Genomic DNA, 23,477 nt, shown 5'->3' with positions numbered 1-23,477 from the left:
TCATTAAGACATCTCTTTCCAAAGAGCATTCTGTAGGTTGAATTCTTTGTGCGATGCTCACGTGGCCATAAAGGTCTGAATGTGAACTACATGAACGGAAATGCTTCCAGAAAATCGTGTGCAAATATAAAATATATGTAAGCATGTTGTTCTTCTGTGTTGTCACATTATATGCAAAATACATTCAAGAAGGAAAACAGTTTTCTCAGGTAAGAAAAAGGATTTTTCAGGGAGGTGCTTCTACAGTGTGTGATTTGGTCTTTGTAAAATCCTGAGTCCTTACCTAAAAACACGGATAATGGTTCCTGGGGTTGGACATTTATATACGGGTCTAGATATTGGCATAGTCAGGAAATGCAGCAAATTTGTACGCAGGCTCATTTTCATGTCTACAGTTGGTCAAGCAAGAGGGAACTGCTTCAGCTTCTGCTGATTGGAGGACTTCCTCTCACAGGGAGCTAAATTTCTTTTTGTATAGAACCGATCTCTATGTGTCCAGCTGGAAATGAAAAAATAGTTTCATTCTAAAAATAAAATTGAAAAAAAGCATTTAAGGTGTTGCTGATGTTTGAAACGGAATGCAGCAATAGGCTTTCTTAGCAGATATTCTCTTTGTTTTTCCCATTGCACCGTATTACACACAGTCATACAGCCTCATAACTATGAAGTAAAATTATTTCCAAAGAAGTAATGAGTTTTCTATTGTAATGTAGCAGTTAGGGTTTGTGAAACAATGCTGCGCGTCCGCTGATTATAGGCAGCTCTATTTACATGGCCTAACAGGAAGATGGAAATGTAAAAATAGCAACAAAGAGCCAATGACATTATTAATAAAGCAGCTGTATACTGCATTGTTCTCCTGAAGAAAGTAGACACCATTTAAACAAAGTGCTCTACATAAATAATCAGTCCTAATTCATAAGTAACCACGGTTAGGAATTCACATTTAAAAATAGTTCACCTTATTAATGTTCAAAGAGGGCAGGGTGACTTTCTTTGTGACTGGGTGTGTTTAACTTGTGCACGGGCACCAAATCTGAAAAATAATGTACACAAATCATTGCTTTGGGAAGCCAGTATTTTTCTAGCCCAGGGAGCTTGAACTTTTTCAGAGGATGAAGGGAGAGAGGAAGATCAAGTATTATAAAGCTTCTTCCTAAGGAAAAGTCTGTATGCAGAAAAAGAGATAAGGGCAAGGTAGAAGAACAAAAAAATACCTCAAACTTTTTTCATTTATATGAAACAAAAGAACAAACCTTCCTACCGTTATGGTCCTGAAGAAACAATGATAGACTAATAAAAATAAGGACAATAAATAGCTATAATGGGGAAAACACAATGTTCAGGCAGACATATATGGTCATCTGTTTTCTAAGCTCAGAATTCACTTATGAGCTTTTTTTCCTGTTTAAATCATAATAAAAGAGACCAAGAAAAGGAGATTTCTGGCATTTAGAGATTACTGAAGCTAACAGTCTTTCATTCTAATTTTTCTGAGGAAGGGTTGTCATTTCCTCAGAATGCACTTCCTGATAGCACCAAAGACAAACACACACTCAGTGTATGCAACAAGCTAAGCCTGCACACTCACTTGTATGGGTGCTTTATATAGGAGACATAACGCCAGAGCACCAGGGCTGTACCATGGTCTTTAACAATGGAAGTATATCTCGACTACTTGCCTTTAAAGTCTGCAGCCTCTCTCAGAAAAACTCCTGTATCTTTGTGAACTAATGTTAAAAAACTAAATTTGCACAAACAAAAGGTAGTATGTTGAGCTTGGCATCCAAAAAATCCCAACTGAAAATCTGCTTTTGGAGGAAGGTGGGGGCAGACCCTATCCTGCAGTTATAAATGCACTGGTACTCCTGAAACCCTTTCTGTCTCAAGATGAGATTTTGCATCCGCAGAAATTCCCTGCCTTGTCTAATCTCAACTTCAAATCTCAAAACAGGAATTAAAAAACAACGTGACAGTACGGTGTCCCAGTTTTTGTGCTTAGGTTTGTTTTGAACCTTAAATTGTAGCAAGGAAACCCTGCAAGGCTGTTTTAACTTCTTCCATGTAAGTACTTGATGTTTGCTACTGATGTCAGCTCTCAAATCTGTAATATCTATAATTTCGTACAGAGATATTTTTAAATTAAAATCAGCATGGAGATGTTTTAAACTTGGAGTCAGGCGTCACACGGATTTGATGATAGAACTTGTGAGAAATCAGCTCCATGAATTATCCCCATGGCTCACATGAGCTGCGTTTTTCCTTCTGTACTGCTTGTATGGGACCAGGGCAATTTAAAAGACCTATTTGTGAACGTTATTCCTCAGAGAAATCAGCTACAGCTTCTACTCAGAGCTCCAAAATGCATTAATATTTGCATGTTAAATACAAGAACACTTAACCTTGTTGTTTTGCCTATTCTGATGACTTATAACAGGAGTTTTAGAAAGAAAAAATGATCAAAGCATGGCACTTATTTGCTAGTTTTAAAACTGAAGGTGTTTGGATCATCAAGTGTGCTGTTTCTTAAGAAGCACAAAAGGAACTTTTAGGAAACAGAGGAATATCAGTCCCTTCCAGTAGTGTGTGTTTCTTTGTGACTGTTTGGCTTTAGAACTTTGAAGTTCATACTCAAAAACATCACCAAGTGAAAATTCCCTCCTAGAGCACCTGAAAAAGCAAATCCTTTCGTGTTTGGATCTAATATACTCTTACATTTTTTCGTGTCTGCTGCTGAAGGGCAAAGCACGGCAGGAATTGCAGTGAACAATGCCTGGAGACGCGCGATGCCGTCAGCTGCAGCCCGTGGCATTGGCCCTAGCAGCACCGCTTCTCCCAGCACTGTCAGGAAGCTGCGCAGACTGTAAAAGGTGAATTTCACATCAGAGGCATTGGTGAACAATAGGAAGGTGTTTCTCATGGACGTGAAGGTGGTGCCATACAGGAAGAGGGAGCAGCGCCTTCCCTTTTATTCCCATCTATCATGATTGCTGGAGAGGAGGCCAGGCAGTCTCCTTGGCCGAGGTCAGGTTTAGAGATTAAGCACTGTGGAGGTCATTGCCTTCCCACTGTTTCACCGACTGCCCTTCTAAAGAAGTAAGTGCTTTTTAAGGCAGGCTGCTTGTCTGCAGTAAGGTTTTGCACCACCCCTCTTTATTTTTGCATTAAACCGTGCCACTGATGGAGCGGCTGATAGCACGAAGCAGTGCATTGCCGGTCAAATGCAACACCTCTGTGTGCCTGAGGAGAGAAGCTGACCTCCGGTCTTTCTCCTGACTGACCTGGGAAAGATCCATCATGCTGTCTCCTGCATAAAAATGTATTTTTGTCAAATAAAGGAGCATTGTCTTCAAAGACCTGGCTGCTTCTATAGATAAAATGATAGCTAGCAAGGATGTTACAAGTTAATTAATGCATGTGTAATGCATGGCAAAGTGCATTACCTATATAAACTCTGTGTGTGTCATTCCTCAGGCAAAACATAAGTGTTAAGGTGGGATTTACAGGCATTGGTAGGCAGCTGGTAAGCAGATGTGTGCTCCCAAATGCAGCCCACAAAAACCTTAAAGCCTTTAATGTGGAAAGTGCCCTGGGACATGGACCAATCTTTATGCTTTGTACACATTTTAATGACTTGTTAATGATCAACCAGAGTTCTGCTGAGAAGATAGATTTGGTAAAGGTATCTTTCAGGCCAGTTTTTTTGCTGGTGTGTGAGGTCATTCCTCATAGCCCTGCATTAGAAAAAACGTGTTGATGTGTTGTGTGGCTGTCTCATCCTAGTCTGCCAAAACTTCTGCAGCTTCCAGCACTCAGTTGCCAGGGTATCCTGCAGGGAAGTAAGGCCAATTAAACCAGCAGCGCATCATGGTGGTTGTAATGGATAGGATCATTGGGCTGTTTGATCTGCTAATCTGTCTCTAATAATCAGTAATATTGGAAACCTATGAGGGAGTGTGAGAAGGGGAGCTCACAGAGCAAGAGCCTTCCATGGTAGTTTACTGGCTTCTGACAAGTTGTGCATTTAGGAATTTCCAGAGCTGAGAGCTGTGTGTTGAATGTCATGTATACAGGTAATGGCCATGGGCTAGTCTGGCTTCTAGGAGTTTGTATGTTTTCTAAAACTCTCTTATTTCTGATTTCCATTGTATCCTGTGACAGTGAATTCCACAATTTGGCTATTTATCAGATTTTGTTTTTTTGTTACTGTTGGGTTGTGTTATTTTGCTTGTTTTCTGTTTTATTTGCAATACCACTTACTTCTGCTTGTTTTTTCAGCTTTCTGTCTGATAGTTTAGCTGGCTGCTTCTTCTGTTGTGAGGCCTAACCCACTCCTTGCTCCCTTTATGCCACCCAGCACTGCAGACTTCTGTCACATCCTCCTTCTGTCTCGAACAGAAAATCAGAAGTCATCTTTTTCCAGCTTTAAATTTCATTTCTTGCAGGAGCCATTCTTGGTGCCTTGCTTAAGCCTACTGAATTATTTTAGAAATGGGAGAGAGGGATGAACAGTGTCATCTGAAATCTGGGAAGAAAACTCTCTGACTTCAGTGTAGTGTTAGAAAGTGGTATTCCCTTATTCCTCACGATATGTACCAGGAGACAACAAATCAAGCACGCGCTCACAGAGTTCAAGTTCTACATTTAAACAGTTAAGACATACAAATATAATACATTGACATACATATTCTTTCTTTTGCAAGAACTCAATAATATATGCCAGTATCCTTCTGGGCATGCACAGTTGTATCTAAGGTAACCATACGACCAACTTCTTCCTCCCCTTTATTTCTCTATCAGCTTCATCACAGTGACATTTGGCTGGCCTTTTGCTGTTTTTCCCCAGTTTGGCAAATTTCCATTACTTCTTAGGCCATATGAGCAACTTTCTATCGTAGTGCACTCTAATTCAAAACAATATATGTGAAATCCAAGGAAGAAGTCCATGTACCAGCAAAGATAAAAGTAGTCTATTGTGACTCCAGTGCTCCTGTGAAGCAGAATCAATGAGAAAAATAAGGCTGTTCACACACCAAGCAGTTACAATGGAAAGTTTTAGAACAAGCACTCATTGATTCCTTTTGCTAAACTAGTATATTGGTCCTTAAACTTAAATACTGATCCCTACTGCTAAACCAGCCTGTATCAGCAGAACATTTCCAATGTGCAGGTACACTACTGATTTGTAAAGAACAGTGAGGTGTACTATTTGTTAGAGTTTTTGTTATTCTATTCCATTTCTAACAGTTTCTAATGCTTTCTTTTTTTTTTTTGCTTTTTTTTGATCACATGGAAAAAAATTATAACCCAAGCTCAATTTTTTGTTTTGTCTATTTATGAATATTCACTATCCTGCCTCCAATAATTTTTCCACAAAAAAAAAAATGTATTGGTAAATGTAGCAAACCCTTTTTTATTTGCACAAATTTGATGGTTATGGGATGGGATGTGTTTTCCAGAGAACATCTTCAGTTGTTTTCATTCACTCTTTCTTTTTGGTCTGCATGAGCGGCGCTAGCTCCAGTCTCACACATTCCTTGCATGTTTCTCAGATGAAGCAAGAGCTCGGTATTGTAGTATGCTGCTGGGATGGACAGGACAATTTCTTTACTCTGCCCCTCCTGAGTTCTTTTCCTCAGCTGTTGGTTGCAGTGAGCTGTAGCACCATATTGTAGAAGGTTCTTCATATATGAGTTGATGAGTTGCAGCAGAGTCAGTGATCTCATCTATGAATGTGAGAACAGGAGTGCCATGTGATTTATTCATCTGAGTTGGCATCTTAAATCAACATTAAATCGGGGTGTGCTGAGGTCCTATTGATTTTATGCCCAGTAAGTGCTGCAGCATAGCAACACCCATTCTGTTCAGAAAAGTGTTTCCAACTTGATGCTTTATGTGCCAGCCAGTGTGTGCTTCCCTCTCGCAGTTCTTCCCAGTGAGACTTTACAGTTTCTTGGGCACTCTTGCAAGGTGGCTCACCCTCATGCTGTAATGTCAATCCCATATCTTTATTTACACATGCTTTAGCTAAGTAAGTACATCTTCACCATGTGACTGATCTGGCTAATGAGCATCATATACTAATTATCAGAACTGGCTCTTCTCTACTGACTCAGGTGTGAGCAGGTCTGGCCCTTGTCCTGTAGATGAAGGTGGTTTGGGGCTCTTTCCTAGGGAATTGGAGCTACTGAGGGAAGACTTCCTTGCTGTTTGGAGCTGTGGGAAAGCCATTAGAGTTCTGTCTGTCTGTTCTTGAAGGTCTTTGAGTTCTCACTCCGAAATGACCATCCCATCCTCCCTATTGAATGAAATCTTCTCCAGTGAGCATGAGTTTAAACAATTTCAATCCTGGATCTACAGGTTTTCTGTGTGGTTTGTAGGAAGGTTTGGACTAAGCTCCTAAGTAAGAGTTCACTGTAGGGAAAACATACTTCTGGAGCATGTTTGGACACTTTCCACCTCCCATGATTTCCTTTCTAGTGAAAGCTGTCCTAAAAAACAACTCTGTGAGAGATTTCTACTTTCCAGTAATGGTGAGTGTTGCCAGCATTTCAAGCCCTCACTTTCACAAGGGGTGCTTGCTGTTGCTGCTATGGAGCCAAAAGTGTGACAGAAAATTTGAAGATTGCGTAAAAATAATATTAAAACTAATCTGACAGTTTTCAGAAATTTCTTTAGAAGGGACTCAATTTTCCACCTTTTTGTTATGAATAGAAACATTTTCAAACATAGGAGAGAGTTCCAATGCTAAGGCCGAGTTTGATGCTAAGAGCGGTACTTCATTAATCATAAAATACTCTCTGTGTGTGTCCATTATGACCACTTGGATGTTTCTGCAAGAACTGTGGCTTTCTGAATTCTGTTAGGAATGACAAGCCCTGAAAAACTCTCAACAGAAACACAGCAGCCTGTTTTCATTTGATGTACAACCTGTGAAACTATAGGAATTCAAAGGATTTTTGTCTATAGAAGCGCAGTTTATTGCACAGAGCTGTCACAAAAGAAGACAGCCTGGGTGGACTTCAGACCTTTCCTTCACTGAGGAGATCTCAGCAAAATAAATACTTCCAGTGCGATGTTATCAGTAACAAGAAGGGCAGTGACTGGCTGATGTCAACCTGATGTAGTGTTTCATGTTAAAAAAGTGCTTGCAACTGAAACAGAGACATAAGTCAGGCTAAGACAGTGTATTGCTTAGATTATTACAAAGTACAAGAATTAACATGGGCTTGACATTTCAAAGGTAGTTCAGCAAGGCTCTTGCATTTCTCTAAAATGTAGCCAAATATGAGTCACCTTTTCTTCTGACTGAACACAAAACAAGATTTGCCAGCATTAAGCTAAAGCGATTGTTGAGCTGTACTTTAGTCTGGACAGGAATTTCATTTATCTACTATTCGTATACTTTCACCATATTTTTTTCTTAGTCTTTCTTCCTTCATGGACTCTAAAATATGATTTTAAAATACAAGTGTTGTTTTTTTTTCTTTTTTTCTTTAAGTAAAACAAATAAATGAGCCCCATTTTGAGTAGTTTGTAGCTGAATTTACATTTGGTTTTGTTGTTGTGTGCATCATGGTCAGTATGGAATTAAACTATCAAAGTCATTCTCTCTAATTCATCAAAGTCATGCTCTCTAATTGACTGAAAGCTTTGTCATACTGTTCCATATGACTCAACCAAGCTCTTGGCTTTATTTGAGAGCACACTTCCAGGCTGCTGCGTTTGGGTACTGTATGCAAATGGCACCCTTAGTATTAGGGGGCACTGAGAGTAATTTCGGTGTCTTGCTCCATCTCTTCCCCACCACCATTCTTTATCTTTGGGCAGGTGATTCTTGGGCAGGGAAATCAATCGCCCGCTGCCAGTGGTCATCTGGAACGCATGAGGGATCATGAAACGTTTTTCTACAAAAGCAGTGGCTTTTCTCCCTCTAGTGGCAGTGGACAAAATTGATGGATATGGCTTCATGTATTGTGTGGGAGCTCAAAAGTCCCAATTAAAGAGATTATTTAAATGCAGTGCAAACACTTATTTCATGTAGTCTTAGCAAGAAGAAAAAAAATCATTCTGCATCCATCAAGTATAGGGCAAATAAATCTTCCTATTATGATAACTGACTGTCCTGGCTATATTTTACAGGAACAATAGGGAAGGAATACCCTTTTTTCTCCTTCTTTTTTTCTCTTTCATTATCTTTTCACCCTACCTCCCTTCTGGGACAGTTTGAGTCAGGGTATCCGATCCTTCATTTTGGTGTGCGAGAAGTGTTTGTGCTCTCCTTGCTTGCAGACTCCCTGGTTGGTTTTTTTTTTGCAGGCTGAGAGTAGCCTAGGGAAGAAAAGGCTGAGGGTGAGACATTCATAGGCTGCTGAGGTAGCTCCTAGATTGTGATTTAAGAGTGAAATAAAGATGTGCAGTAATATAGAATGGTTTCTCTTTGTTCTGGTAGTAAATCTGCTTTCTTAGGAAGGAGATGCAAGACGTCTTGCTTTCTGTTTGCTGGAGCCTGTCCATATTTAGGTGCCTTGAGTATGGAAGAAAACTGTTTCTGCAAATGCACATCTCTCCTTCTCCCGTCATTTCCATCTCAGCCAGTAGCAATGCTGCATAAATCCTACAATACTTAGGCATACAGCTAACCAAAATGGTCTTGGAAAGCATCTCTAGGATAAATACAGAAAGCTTCAGGCAAGCATGCCACATAGTTTTTACTTCATGAAATGAGACAGGCCTTGGGTTTTTCTCCCTGCCAGTTCTACCACAGTGAGCCTTCTTTTTTCTTTGAAAGGGATGCATATGCTGTTGTAACTGTGTTACTGTGTTAACCAGTCAGGATGAACACTGCAGATTTTGCAACATTAACATCACCAGAACAGTGTCACAGAAAACATCATGGGCTTTTAGAATATAGTTTGCAAGTACACATTCAGTTCTGCAGTTTTCAGGCTGCTTCTGAAAGCGAAACCGGATGCACAGATCGAAGCTCACTCTTATTTCTTACTTGCTTGCTTGTACCAGCAACATGAGACGAGATGCATCTCATCTGCTAGGCTACAAAGCCTCTGTTTTTCATATCTCTATGTGGTCTGATACTTCTGAAGTTCTTAGCACTGCAGATAAATTATGGCACTTATTTAAGAGTTTGAATATGCAATTAAGCATCTAATTTTAAACTTGCACGCTCAATAATATTGGACTTTGCTACAGAATTATTTCCTTTTTATGGTGTCTGCCAACTGCTGAAGTATGCATTAGTAGATTTGACATATTAATGCAGTAATGGAGATACCTGGGCAACTGGTAGCCAAATAATTACAAAAGAGATATCCAAGGTGAAATCATAGACTGCAATGAACAAGGGAAAACTGTTTGCCTTTATGATTTACTGATGAGTAAAATCCTTATCTCCTACCCAACCTGAAATATCAGACCCAGCTGCAGAAGCCCCGCTAGCCTCATAAGCCAGCAACCCCTGCCATCAGCTGCCACATGCATTGTTTTCTTCTTTCTTCTTGATGTTTGTTCTTCCTTTTCTCAAAGTCTTTTTGACAGCATCACAGTATGCTCCTATAACTCTAGATAAGCATATTCTGACCGGTCAGTAAATGAAACATTTAGCTATTAGCAATCCATTGTAGCATTATGAGATCTGGGCCTTTCCCAGTTGCTGAATGGAGGTCTCCTTGTCTTCTGGCCAGTCTGTAGCCATGAAGCTAGTTGTGTACACACTGAGTGGCTGTGAGCATTCTCAGGTACTGCAGCTGGTCTCTGCTTTACAGTGTTGCTTACCTGTCACTCATTTGCCACGTTCTGTGCACTAGGAGCTGATTTGGATGCCATTTGGATGTAGCCATAGCCCTTATTCCCAGCAGGGAGGCTCGTTACTAAATCAGCAGAAGTGGTATTCTCGGTTCCATCAGATGCACGAGTGTCATCCACTTTGTACTGATCTGTTGAACAGCAAACATGTAATGTAAGGGACAATCAAAACACTAGGAGACAGGCTTTTACACCACAGAAGCGATCTCACTATTTAACATGCTGAAAAGACAAGCTAATAATGAAAGACTTGTCTAGCTGTCTCTGTTCCTTTGACACCTAAGGTATTTTGTAGGTACTGTCGGCCAGCGTGAACTTTAAATCAATTTATTGCATGTGTTTACATCAGCAATAAAACTGTTTGCCATATCATTTAACTACACAGAGAGTGAATTGTTGACCATGAGCTGGTCTGACCTTTTCAGATCTAATCAAGAAATCTGAAATATTATTTCAGCCTGTCAGCTCCAGTAATATGCGGTAAGACTATCTGGATCTAACTGAAAATGTCAGGGGCACTCTAATATGCAACCCATCAAAGTTACGCTGCATATGAACCAAGAACTGGTAAAGAATATAAATCTGAGAAACCCATGGTGCATCTCAGTTGCTTAGACAGATTGGTCTGCCATTGACGCAGGCGAGCTACAAACACACATTAAAAGCAGTTCTTTGAGATACAAGCAAGATGTACAGCCGTTTCAATATTAAAGTATTCTTGAAAGACAGAGAGTAATCACAAGTTAGAGTTTTGCTGGAGGAAAGTTAACTGAGAATGCCACCACTGCTGTGGTCCACAGTCTGAATAGTTGCACTGTGCAGTTGTGTAGCTTTAGTGGTCTCGTGTAACTTTGGAATTTTCTTTTTTAATAACTTGCTGCTTGCAAAGTTTTTACCATTTTCAGAAATAATCGTTGCCTATGCTGAGGTGTTCTGACCAATCTCATTTGTGATGAAGTTAGTTATCTGCTATACTGCTCTACTGAAGTTATCTGGCTGTTTTTAAAGCTCACTCAGAACCCACACTGTTGTTCTTAGGTGTTTAATGACGTTACATTTCTCTGTTTTCTTTGTCTCCCAAGTTTCCGTTGATGGTGTTGTACCGGCAACTCAGAGAGAGGATAAATCTGTCTTTAATAGCTGTTTATTAAGCATGAGACCAATTATTCATTGATATAATTTATGGATAATGAATTTAAATTTGGGTTAATGAGCATGGGCACAACAGGAAGCATCTTTGTATTGCAAGAAAAGGGCATTTTGTGAGCTAAATGGCCTATCAAGATTGTATAATCTGAAAGCAGTTGCTGCACTAAAATTGAGTTGGTTTTTAATCTAATCATGTATAGTTTGTGTAATTTAAGGCATTATTAACCGAATTGCTGCTATTAGTGAAATGTGGTTGGAATGGAACTAGAATTAGAGTGAACTGTCAGAAGCATTGCTGAGCCGGTAACTTTGTATTTTAGACTATCCTGTTAATGCCAGCAGAACTGTTCTTGTGAGGCAATGCTGCCCTCACCTGGTATCTGGAATGAACTGGGAATTGTTAGCCCAGCCCAAGCCAGCTGTAGTGCATCAAATCTATCAGGTCTCCCCTGAGCCTCCTCTTCTCCAGACTGAACAATCCCAGTTCTCTCAGTCACTCCCCATAAAATTTGTGCTCCAGATATTGCTAAGCTGGAAAAAAATGGTGAAAGAAATTAAAATTCTTAAAATACCATTTTGTGGGTTTTTTTTCTATAAAAAAGACAAAAAGATTGTACAGTTTTGTGGTTCTTTTAGGAGTACATGGTGTAGAAGTGGATGAAAATAGGAATATTATGTGGGAATATACTGTGAATGCCCAAGACAACAAACTGAAGGCTGATTTTTGTTTGTCTGGCAGTTTGGAAGATGAACTGAAGACAAAGTAAATAGGTGTCAGCTGCTAAAAGTTAGCAGGACAGGTTGTAGTAAACTCTTGTTTAACGGGATAGTTTTATCTCGTATGTAATGTTTAGAAATGTATCGTTATGAATACATGCAGAATTCTGCAATTGCAGAGTAAATGGTACCATGGCCAACAAGTTACGTGGGAATGGGGCCAGCGCTGATGCAGATGGAGCTATGGCAGAACTGCCCTCCCAAGGGCTACAAGGATATCACTTTGGCTCAGGAAGGCTCTCCACAACAGGTTCCTGAAAGCCTGGGAGACAGACCACGGAAATGCTACTGCCGTGTCATCTATTCTTATGTACTTTTTCAGGCATCTGTCACTAACCACTGCCAGAGACAAGATATTGACATGGAAGGTTTCCTAGTCTGTTTTGCTCTGGATGTTGTCTGTTTAATAAGTGCTGTTTTCTTCAATTTTGTCTTCCTCTCACTTATCTCTGCTAGGCAATTTCACCGTAGTCCAGATAGCGAAAAGAGGTGAGCCTTATTTCAAACAAAAGGATTTTAGTTCCCAAGACAGATTGCAGTAAAATGCTTTTAAATATATAAATATATGAAAGGTTTAAAATAAAAAATTATTTAATATTTCATAATCTCTGGAGACCTTGTAAAACACACAGCTTTTCTCCCCTTGGCAAATCTCTTTGTCATCCATTTGGCTTCTGATTTGTTTGCATCTCCCTTAATGCACTGGAGATCAGCTAACCCTAGAGGAAGCAGAAGATTGCATGTTAAAATCCCCGGCTGATGTATTTTGTTTGAGTCAGACGTGAACAGATTGCCAGGTTCAGGATCAAGAGGAAAGGTTCTTTTCCCTGTACTGATGGATTAGGATTTCTGCTTCTTATGGCCGATCACTTTGGAAATGCTTCAAGAACTGTGGCATACAATAATATACCCAACCTGGTCCAGCAGAGCATTACAGGTGGCTGTTGATACTGTACTGCTCCCTCTATTATAAGGTTCTGAGACTTGTTTTACATCTGTAGTGCTTGACACTCCACACAGTTTCTGTTTTATGGACCATTTTGACCTAGACCCCAAGTGCTTGGTTACCCATGATTGTAGCAGGTGGGACCTGAAGGTCCCAGCAGTCCTTCATAGGCTTCTTGCTGACTGCAGAGTAATGCATGTAAGCTAGCAGGCTAGAATTCAAACACAGTTATCTATGATGTTTTCTCTGTTTTTTAAATATTATTTAAAATGAGCAATACTTTTGAGATCTAGCTGTAAAACCACCACAGGTATGGTCTCATAATAGAGAAAGGTGGGCTAAGTCAAAACTGAGATGCATCGTTTCTGCCCTTCTTTTTGCAACCTCCTGGTGCAGCAAAACCAGTTTTATTTGTTCTTCCTTTTTGTTAGATTACTGTTGTATGTAGTTAGATCAGTACAGCACCCCAGCTCGGCTCATGAGATGACTATGTGGTTGGCAGTGGTGGTGTTCTTTGACCTAGCACAAATATAAGAAGTCTAAGACTGTGTAACTGATTTCTTTCTTCTCCATAATTTTGCAGATATTAGGGCTGCTGGTGTGGACTCTGATCGCTGGAACAGAATACTTCCTATATCCAGCCTTTGGCTGGGTGATGTTTGTAGCTGTGTTTTACTGGGTCCTCACTGTCTTCTTTCTGATCATCTACATGACCATGACCTACACCAGGATCCCCCAGGTGCCATGGACCACAGTGGTAAATACATCTGCTCATTGTTGTTTTGGATTTGCTGGGTTGTGAAGAGAATAAAATACTGCATATTATCCTACATATCCTACAGCTGCAGTTACCCAATCGTACTGGTGCTTTTTGCAGTTGTTTCCCCTAATTTCTGTCTCTGCATCCCTGCAGTGTTTAACCTTCATTCTACTCAGACAGTACTACCCTTTTAAAGTACTTTTCTTGTGATGTTTCACTGTTCTGTTCATCGATCGATTTAGTGACTTGATTTTTAATAATGTGTGTGACTCATATTTATGCACAGTGGCCCATTTTTCACCCTTTAGTGATTACATCCCACAAAGAATGAATCTGTCACTGCGTTTGAGCTAACAGACTCAGTTGTATGGCTTAAACAGTGGGAATCCCTACAGGAATCAACACCATGAGTTGGAAATGGTACCACGGATCTTAAAGCTTCTTAAAGCACGGATCTTAAGTCTTCCTCTGCTAAGTGAAAATAAAATGTTGCTTAGAGAGGAAGCAGCAGTCTCACTAGCCATATACAGCTAGAGTGAAAATGGTGCTGTAAATTATTAGTGTTATATGTATGTAAAATACCTGCCACATAACCCTTTGCTTTTAGCTCAAGACTATATGAAAATTAGGTGAACAACTAATGTAATTGGAGAAAAAATTCACAGGTATTTGAAATTCAGGTCTAAGTTTTGTTATTTAAAGAAATCCTGCTAGTTACACAAATGAGTGTTATATATTTGTGTGATTTTCATAACATGCTGATTTTCAAGAGAATAGATTCTAAATGTCATTGTCACATAAGCCAACTGGCTATTTGTAACCCATACAGCAAATAACATAAATTTGGTTTTGCATTTGTTTGATACAGTGAAATACTGCTTTTCTCTCTTTTTCTACTAGATAAGGGCTATTAGTGAGAATTCTGCTGTTTTTATGATAAAATATATTTGACTTCTATGCTGCAAACAGTGTATGTGACTAAAATTGAGTACACTTTTCACCTTCCCTTTTGTTGCTGTAATAAATAGCTAGCTATAGCAATTACTAATAACAGCAACAAGGATTATGCTCAGATAGCTTCTCTGTTTTCAAGTTTCACGACCAGCAATTACCTTGAAGGCTATAACAACGCTATAGAAATGTTGGATTATTTCAATTACAGCAGTAATGTGTCTGGGTATGGTTAGAAGTGTGCGTTGTTTTTTTTTTCTTCCCGATTCCATTAAGTGTAAGTAAAGTACATTCAAAAGGAAAAACATCTTTGTATCCATTTTGTTACAATTTTAGTTATTACCCTTCTTTTATCAGTTCAACACTATTACCAGGCAACAGCTGCAAGTAAATGAGTTGCCCCTGATCTGTGTGGCAGACAAGCTGCAGTTCTTGATTAATTTCTGCTTGAAACTGAGTATATTTCTTGCTCTGAGTTCCAAATGTATGGTAGATAAGATCACCCAAATGTAGGTCCAAAAAGTACTGTAGGTCCAAAAGGTACTCTCCCTCTGTGGTACAAGATAATTTGAAGAGAAAATGCAAAACAAACTAAAGACGCTTGGATTTCAGCTTCTTTTGCCCTGAGGTATTGAAAGAGCTATTGGGAGCAGCCTGTGAATTGAACCTCTGCCACTCCTGGCTGGCCAACGTGTTCAGAAAGATGTTTTTAATGTTTTCATTGAGGAGGTGTATAATCAATAGATATCAAGATGTTACAATCACAATATAATCAAGAGAGTTAGGCAAAGTGGACAATGATAACAAAAGAGAATAAATGGAAAGCTTACCCTTATGCTGGGCTCACCTACAAAACACCAGCAGAGGCAATCTCCAGAAGAGATCCTTCCCCACTGGTAGCCAGCTCTTAAATAGGTCTAGGAGGGATGCAGCCTGGCTCCACCCCTTCCTGCAGCACAGGTAAATTGCTGTGCTCCTCTGGCTGACTCAGTGCTCACCTCAGGTGATCAATCAGAGGTTCAGGCTGTGACTCAGCAGTTCCCATGCAGGAGGGCGTGACACACACCTCTTGAATGTCACACCTTTTCAGAGAGTTTACAGCCACCTTCTCCCCATTCCCCAAAGTATTGGTCTTTGCTAATTATTGTTCTTCCTCCTTAGGCAACAGTTAGCTAAAACTGTGCCTGTTGTATGCAGTATCCAAAGTTACATCTGGACTTCCCTGCCACAAACCGGGTTTTTGCAGGTTAAGCACGTTACCAAATTGCTTAAGATGCAGTTACTTTACTGCAAATTAACCCAAAGGATGTGCTTCAGAAGTGACTCTGCTTAACAGGGCCAGTTCTTTGCTAAAACAATCAATGGAAGCTTTTAAAATTGGGTAGATCTGAATTTAAGAAGCAGATGGTAATTTAGCATGAACCATTTGGTTTGAGTAATATATTGGCAGTAAACGGCCCAATCAGCTTGCATTGCATTCCATCTTCCCTAGCAGTGTTATTTCCCAAAGCAGCACTTCTAAAAAATTATGTGCTTTTTTTTCTACATGACAAGATATTGCAGGGATTTGTAGCTTTCCAAGGTAATTGAGTCTTTTTGGAACGGGAAATTTAAAAATAACAACAACAAATATTCTAGGCAATCAAGTTTGAAGTTGGAAAATCAGTGCACTGCAGAAGTTGTGCTTTCCACTTTTTGGCACCCTATCCTAAAATTGACTGTTTGATATTTTATTACTGTAATACCTAGATAGAAGAGGTGATTTGTACAAGGAGATACTATATTTTATTAGATGAGCTGCTACAGGCGAGATAAAAGCCACTCACAAGTGTGTGAATAAAACCTCAAGTCCCCTGTGCTGGGCTTCAGCTGAGTGCTGAGGCACTGCCCTGTGTTCTCTGCAGAAATGCAGGTAGGTGGGTCTTTTCCAAATGTCCTGAAGCTGCAAGGACTTAAAACCACAGGAGAATGTGAATTCTCTGCAGCTTGCATGAATTTGGTCAGACCTCTCATAAACTGAGTGGATAACAGATGACAGCACAGCATGCTGCTCTCTGGAAGGGCTCGTAGCTGAGAAAGCAAGTTTCTGGGGAATGGCTTCCCTTCAGGAAGGTTTGAACCCTGTCTGTCATTAGAATGTGGGGCAGTGAGCCAGGCTCCACCGAGTCGGAATTGAGGTCTTTCTGAAGCAAAGGAGAAGGAGGTGAGGAGCTCCCACACCAATCACTCCAATGTGCTGACCTGTGTTTTGGTGCACTGAGGGAGTTGGTGAGACAGACACGGGTGCCTTCTGAATTTCTCTCCTTTTTTTTAGATCGTGACAGAGTTCATGATTGGTGAATTCAGTCATGAACAATTGAGGTACATCCCCAGCATCTACTGGGTCACACCATGGAAATGAATAAGTTGGAGCTGCACCACTCTGCATCATTTAGAGACAACTGGGACAAAAGAGTTAAGGCTTATGATATGTGTGTGATGCTGTGAGGTGCAAACATAGAGCCAGAAGCTGAACGGAGGGGACCATGTACAACACTAGGGCTTTGTCTAAATTCAGTTACTAATTCCAATAAGCAATGAGTAATTAATGTCAAAGTATTCAAGTTACTTACTTAAAGAAAAATAAACGCATACCTTTTTGTTTGCCTTTTCTCAGATGTTCGCCCTCCTGTTGTCTCTGACATGCAAAACCAGAATAAACTGTCCTTGATTATTCTCTGTAGTTTTATGTAAGATGAAGGTCATCTGCTTTGCTTCATTCATAGTAATGAGCATAGATTCCCTGAGACATTCACTCTTTTCCTGGGAAGAAAAAATGCAGTGTCTGCCACAGATGGGTCTTTCAATGACCCAGGTAGTCCTTTCAGAGTGTTCTCCTCCTTCGTTTTATGTTGTGGTTTGTTTGCTTTTTCTTCTCTCAGAAACAGGCAGAAGGGAAAATTACTGAATGGTGAAAGAATACTCACCAAAAAAATTGTACCCACTTTATTTCCTTCAAAAGTGAAGACAAAGTTGTGGAAGTTCCATAAATATTGCAGATGGGGGGTTGGGTTTTGTTTGTTTGTTTGTCTTTCATGTAGTCTCATATTCTTTCTGCCTAATATTTAGCTTGCGATAAGCAATCTGTGTACCTGTTTTCAATTTTGGAAAATCAGAGTACCTGGCTTTAAATTAAACTTTTCAGTATTTAGTTTGATGGAACGAGCAATTGGTCCAAAATGTGCTCTAACGTTCATGAATATTAAGAATAAGCAATTAAATTCTAATCTTACAGAGAGGAAGTTAAAAGAGGGTAAAATCATCGAGAATCACATTTTGTGCGTACATTGGATGCGCACATTGTGTTTCAGAGGAGATTTTTGTAATGTTGGAACAGAAAATGGTAACAACTGTTTTTGCATATGAATTGCTAATTTGATTTTCTTTTTCAACAGGGTCTGTGTTTTAATGGGAGTGCCTTCATTTTGTACCTCATTGCCGCCATTGTAGATGCATCTTCAGTCACCAAAGAACTGGACAGTCACAATTACAACAGTTGGGCAGCTTCTTCAGTGAGTTCATTTTTTGTTTCAGTCACAGTTGTATGTTTAACAAAGTGATACCAAACAGCGCCTGCCTGGATGTGAGGGTTGAAATGCACACATTCTGGATTTCAAAAAGCTGCAGATTGCAGTAGAGACTCACACAAAATCTACTGATAACTGTAATTTAGTTTGTAGGTTTTGAAGGCAACTAGGAATTCAACCAGGAGATGACAGTCACAGCTGCAAAAGCTGTAATGGTTTTAAGATCAGACTGTTTTCCCCCTCCCTGCCTCCATTCATTACTAGCTTTCTAGCAGAAGTTACGGCCTCTACCTCAGAGTGAACAAATTGGGTGAACACAAAGTTACTTCAGTGCACTCAGTGCACTTCAGTTACTTCAGTACACAATTTCCAAAGCAGCTTAAACTAACCCAGCTGACTTTGCACTGATGTGGTTAAAGTGCATTTAATTTCTGTTGGCTGAGCCATGCACAGAGCACTGTGGGAAGGCCTTGAAATGGTGCCACCATTTCTACAGTGACTTCCAAGCTCACCTTTTGATAATCTTGGGCAACACTTGAAAAATCATGTAACTTCCAACTGTTTTTGACATTACTGACTTTCTACTTAGATTTGGAAGTCCAAGGCATTCAAAGTGGGTAAAAAAAAACATTTTTTTTTTAATTTTATAAGGACCAGATTAGGTGAAGGTATTCTCTAGCTAAGTTAAAGGAGTTGCAGAAGAACTTTGCTCATTTTGGTAACAGCAGTCAAATTCAATTGTATTGGAGTAACTCTGAATTACAGCTACTTTGCTGATGGTTAATGCATCTGCAGTTGTCCTTTCTGGACTATTCACAAATTCTATCTTCTGCCTGAAGCTTATTTTACACAGAGATGAACACAGAGACCTGAACACCTGCTCTGTTTTTATCTTGGGAATGATGTAACTATGTCCCTGTCACTTCAGTGGTGTTCAGGATCTTCACCTCTTGGCAGTTTGTAATTATTGATCTGCTTCTCAGCCAGTGGTGTTGACAGGAGCTCACTTGCTGCTCGATAATCTTCCATGCTGACTCATGCTTTATGCAAAATGCACCAATGCTCATGGGATATTTGGAATCTCTTCTAATACCCCCTAATAATGTTCATCTAATGCACTGTCTAAATAAACTATTAAATGTAGTTTAATAGTGCTCTCTGTACACATTAAGTGTTTCATGGACATATGTTTGTGAGAGTTTAGCAAATCATCCATCTCCGATATCTTTTCTCTACTGGGAAGATTTTGGATGGAGGTTTTAGTTTCTAAGAAATAACATTCTTTTGGTAAGGAGAATGTTAGAATTTTCTATTGTTACCAGGTTTTATATCATCATCTACAAATTTTTGTGCCACGGATTGAATTTACATGAGATAAGGCTCACCCAAAATCTTTGGAAGGCTCAGTTTACTGCCTTGTGTATATGCCTGGTAGTGCCTTGCTCTCAGAACTGCAGTGCCTACCTGGGCCAGTGAGAGAAGCGAGAAGTGTTACTAGAATCATAAAATATATTTAGGCTGGAAGGGACCTCTGGAGATCATCTGGTCCAACCTCTCCTCCCCCAGCACAGGGTTAGCTTGCACCAGGTTGCTCAGGGCCTTGTCTGTTTGAGTTTTGAGCATTTCTGAGGATGGATTTTCCAAAATGCCTCAAGGCCACATTGCCATATTTGATTTCTCTCACAGTGATTTTTTTTTTCTTTGCTAATATCTAATTGAAATTTCCCTTACTGTAACTTGTTTTTGTTCCCTCTTGTCCCTACCACTGCCAAACTCCAAGAAAAGTAGTGTTTGCCCTGTTTGCAATGTCAGCTTTATTTCGTTCAGTTACCAGCACAAAACATTCTGGTCTTATCATAAGCTATTTTGAACAACATGCAGTGATTAGCAGGAACTTAACCACTGGCATTGAATTGGACTTTATCAGTATAACTGAAATAGTTCACAGCTGTTCTTTTGCTTCTGGCTGCATATGCAGTAAGGAATTCAAACACCACTGATATTCTGTAGTTCCTAAAAATCTTCAAATATAAAATAAATCTAGCCTGCTATAGAAGACTTCTTCTGCAGTCACTTTCTGATAACGTAGTGATATCTTAATGAGGTTGCTGCCACTCTCTGCACTGAGAAATAAATTCATTAATAGAGGACTACTGGAATTACTATCATTTGAGAATATGCCTGGGCCTGAATTTTGAATTTAGGTTTGCTCTAAATGACCTCTCTGGATGCGCAGTGTGCCACACTGAGGCACAGGTGGCCTTCAGGCAGCTCCTGGAATGCAGCAGCAGCTGCAATGTGGGGGCATTAGTTTGAGCTCACAGTGTTGCTTGGTCTTTACAAACAACTGAAGTTAAAAGCTGCAAGTATAGGGTTGGTGGGCATCCAGTCTGTAGGATCCCTTCTGAGGCAATATGATGTGGAGATAAGTGTTGAAATAGTCTATATTTTAGCTGCTTCTAGGCCCATATTCCTACACAAAGTTTATTTAAACGAGGTTGACTGCAATGGCAACCCAAGTACAAGAAGGCCAGAGACCACTATTTTAGCAATTCTGCTGCTTTTATCCAAATACCATCATTAATTTTTCAAATGAATGAGAACGCTCTCAAATATTTTTCTGACATTCATTTTTACTCTTCTCTCCACAGTTCTTTGCCTTTGTGGTTACCTCCTGCTATGCTGGAAATACATATTTTAGCTTTATATCGTGGCGATCAAGAACTTTGCAGTAAAAATTGTGTTAAAATGAATTCTGTAGAATAAAACGTCTTGAGGATTATACTCTTCTTGATGGAAGCTTGGAACAAGAATTAGATCTTCTGGAACATTTCTGTTGTAATTGAAGAAATATATTTAAACTTAGATTAAAATGAATATTTATAATATAATATCATATTTAGTGACATCTAACACTGACTTTGTACTGTATAATAAAATTTCATACTGCTTCTTTTAAAATTAACACGGTATTTTTCTAGACATTGTATAGATGTTATAACTAAACCTTTAATAAACTTCACTCAGATTATGTGCCAGTTTTGTAAATTTAACTTTTTAAATGTCACCTGTGTACTTTTGATAACGAATGCTACAAATCAAAAGTAAGATTGATATTATATGTATACAAAGTGACCTGGTGAAAAAGAAAAATACCAAAAAGCTTTAAAGAGAAATAAATAATTGAGCCAGTTTTGAATGTTTTGTAAGCAGGGAGCAGCAGTTTGCTTATTTTGTCTGTTTTTCAGAGGCAGATATGTGCTATTAAGAATTGTGATGGTTGTGTCAGTTTACATATTCCAGTAGCCTATTTTAATCATGAGTTTGGTTTTGAAGCCTATTAACAACATAGACTTACAGCTTGCTGAAGAAGTTGTATGTATGAAGCACATTATCTTAACAGGTTTCTCAAATCTAGCAGATTCCAAGGCACAATTCTAGACAACAGACCTTTAATGCTCAATGTTTAACATACAGAAAATATCATAAAATATGTACTAAAGGTAATAATTCTTGCTTCTCTGAGGACTGAGGCTAGTTTGTTAGTTTGTAGTACTGAAAATGTAGGCCTCAAAATGCTATCAAATGACATGAAGATTAAATCCATAGAAGAAATGTCAAGACCCTAGTAGTAGAAACAAAGGATTTCCTCACTCATTCCATTTTTACTAGCCTCATTTGTGAGTTGTTAGTTTAACAAATCAAGTTTTTAATTTGACTCATATTTAAATATCTTTGAGTTATGCAGAAGTGTGATGGAAGGTTATGACTTCCAAGACAAATACCTTTGCAAATGACTTTCAAATACAAATTACCTAAGGAATCTCTTCCAGGAATTATGTAAAGAGCAAGACTGTGATTATTTTGTGATTATTTAAAGTTTTCTGCTAGTAAAAAAGACTGCTGGTAAACCCCTTATTCTTGCACTAAGGGGATTTGGGCTTTTCCAGTCTTCAAAAACTTTGTTGCACTATATATTTGGTAGTAGAGAAATCTCACTGCTTGAAAATCTTCTTTGTTTTTCCCTGTGAATAAATGGGGTGTGCTTCCTTATGTGCACACCCTGCAGCTAGGAAGATTTATCAGCAGCCAGCTAATTCTGTTCCCAATCTCCTGGTTTTGTTCTTGATTATCTGTCAGAGTCACAGAATTTCAATACAAGGGAAGCCAAGATATTATTTAAATACCTATATTTGTCTGCAAATTGCATCTGGCCTGCATAACAAAGGTCAAGCTGTCTCCTGCTTACTAATATCATCCAGTTCTGAGAATGAAGAAGGGCTACCAACTATGCATTTTATCTACACAGACAAAATGTGTCATTAAAGTTCCATATGCTCTTTTCCATTGCTGGAAAAGAATCAAAGGCCGAAAAATGATACAAATGTCAACTGAGTAAATGTGACAAGGAACAGCCAAAATTAAAATCTCATGAGTGATTTTCCATCTGTGAAAATGCTTGAGAAGTAAGAAAAATTCTTTCTTGAATGATATTTGATGTACATATCTAAGTTCAAAGAACATGGCTGTGTTTGCATAAATGTTTCATGATAACTGTGATGGGCTGGTCTAACATCATAGCCCAAACAACACTTGTGGATAGAGGTACAAAGACAGAGATGAGCTTAGAGAGAGTAATACATTTTATCCATTATACCTAAAACTACTGTGTAAATTGTGTGTTAGAAAACAGCCACTACGTGTTAGAGTAAACCCAAGAATGAAAGACAAAAACATACAGTTGTAGGTTAGGGAATGCTTTTGGCAAAATACGTCCTCTCAGCATCTTCAGCCCTAATTCTCAAGGGAAGATGTGCAGAATGTCTCCCAAAGACAAGTCTGGGAATTAAATTTGTAATTCTGCTGGATTTTTGAAAGTACTAGGTGGGAATTTGTTTTATCTTTGGCTTTCTTTGTTTCACAAATCATAACTTAATCTGCTTTGTTCTTAAGAAGGATAGCCATCTTACTTTGTATGCTATTTCTCATCTTATTTCTCATCTCTTCTGCAGCTACCAACTGTTTTTCAAGCAATCTGAATATCTAGTTAAAGTTGGAGGGATCAGTAAGGCTGAGAATTACTTCTGAAGGTTGCTGCTTCTATTTCAGGCCTAATGAAAGGTAAAAGCTTCCAAAAGGTTATCTGATTGTTCCAGGTGCATTAGTCTTAAATACTGACTTGCCAACTATGATCCATGTTTTCGTATGTTCTCATATTGATAAAGAAGATAACGTAGCAGTAGTTTATCATAAAGCAGTATTTGGAAGATTTTTGGCTGTAGACATTTCTTTGTGTTCATAAGATAGGAAGAAGCTTTTTTTGAAAGTACATCTGGGAACCGATGAAATCATTAGCAAAATTCTTAACACAGAGATACTGAGAAGAATTGAGAAAAAAAAAAACCATCAGAGAACTTGCAAAATAAAATTATTTGTCATTGTAAATAATGTGTTCCACACAAACGGTATCTCTAAAAGATCTGAGGCACTCACATAGACATGTGAG

At 39.0% G+C, this 23,477-nt stretch overlaps 1 protein-coding gene across 1 annotated transcript in view; it reads left to right on the top strand.

Moving 5' to 3' along the window:
• LOC122189519 (CKLF-like MARVEL transmembrane domain-containing protein 8) overlaps positions 1-21,388 on the top strand; it is a 36,485-nt gene extending 15,097 nt beyond the window's left edge. The window contains exons 2-4 of the mRNA XM_042888771.1: positions 13,278-13,451; positions 17,840-17,956; positions 20,623-21,388. Coding sequence (XP_042744705.1) covers positions 13,278-13,451; positions 17,840-17,956; positions 20,623-20,706 — 375 coding nt within the window. The 3' untranslated portion in view covers positions 20,707-21,388. The remainder of the gene's footprint in view (positions 1-13,277; positions 13,452-17,839; positions 17,957-20,622) is intronic.
• Positions 21,389-23,477: the final 2,089 nt, after the last annotated feature.

The sequence above is a fragment of the Lagopus leucura genome, unplaced genomic scaffold, assembly GCF_019238085.1.
Source record: "Lagopus leucura isolate 7727_CA_CO unplaced genomic scaffold, USGS_WTPT01 Super-Scaffold_100157, whole genome shotgun sequence".
Taxonomy (NCBI): Eukaryota; Metazoa; Chordata; class Aves; order Galliformes; family Phasianidae; genus Lagopus; species Lagopus leucura.
Note: the sequence above shows the minus strand (reverse complement) of the source record. Positions and strands in the feature narration are given on the sequence as shown.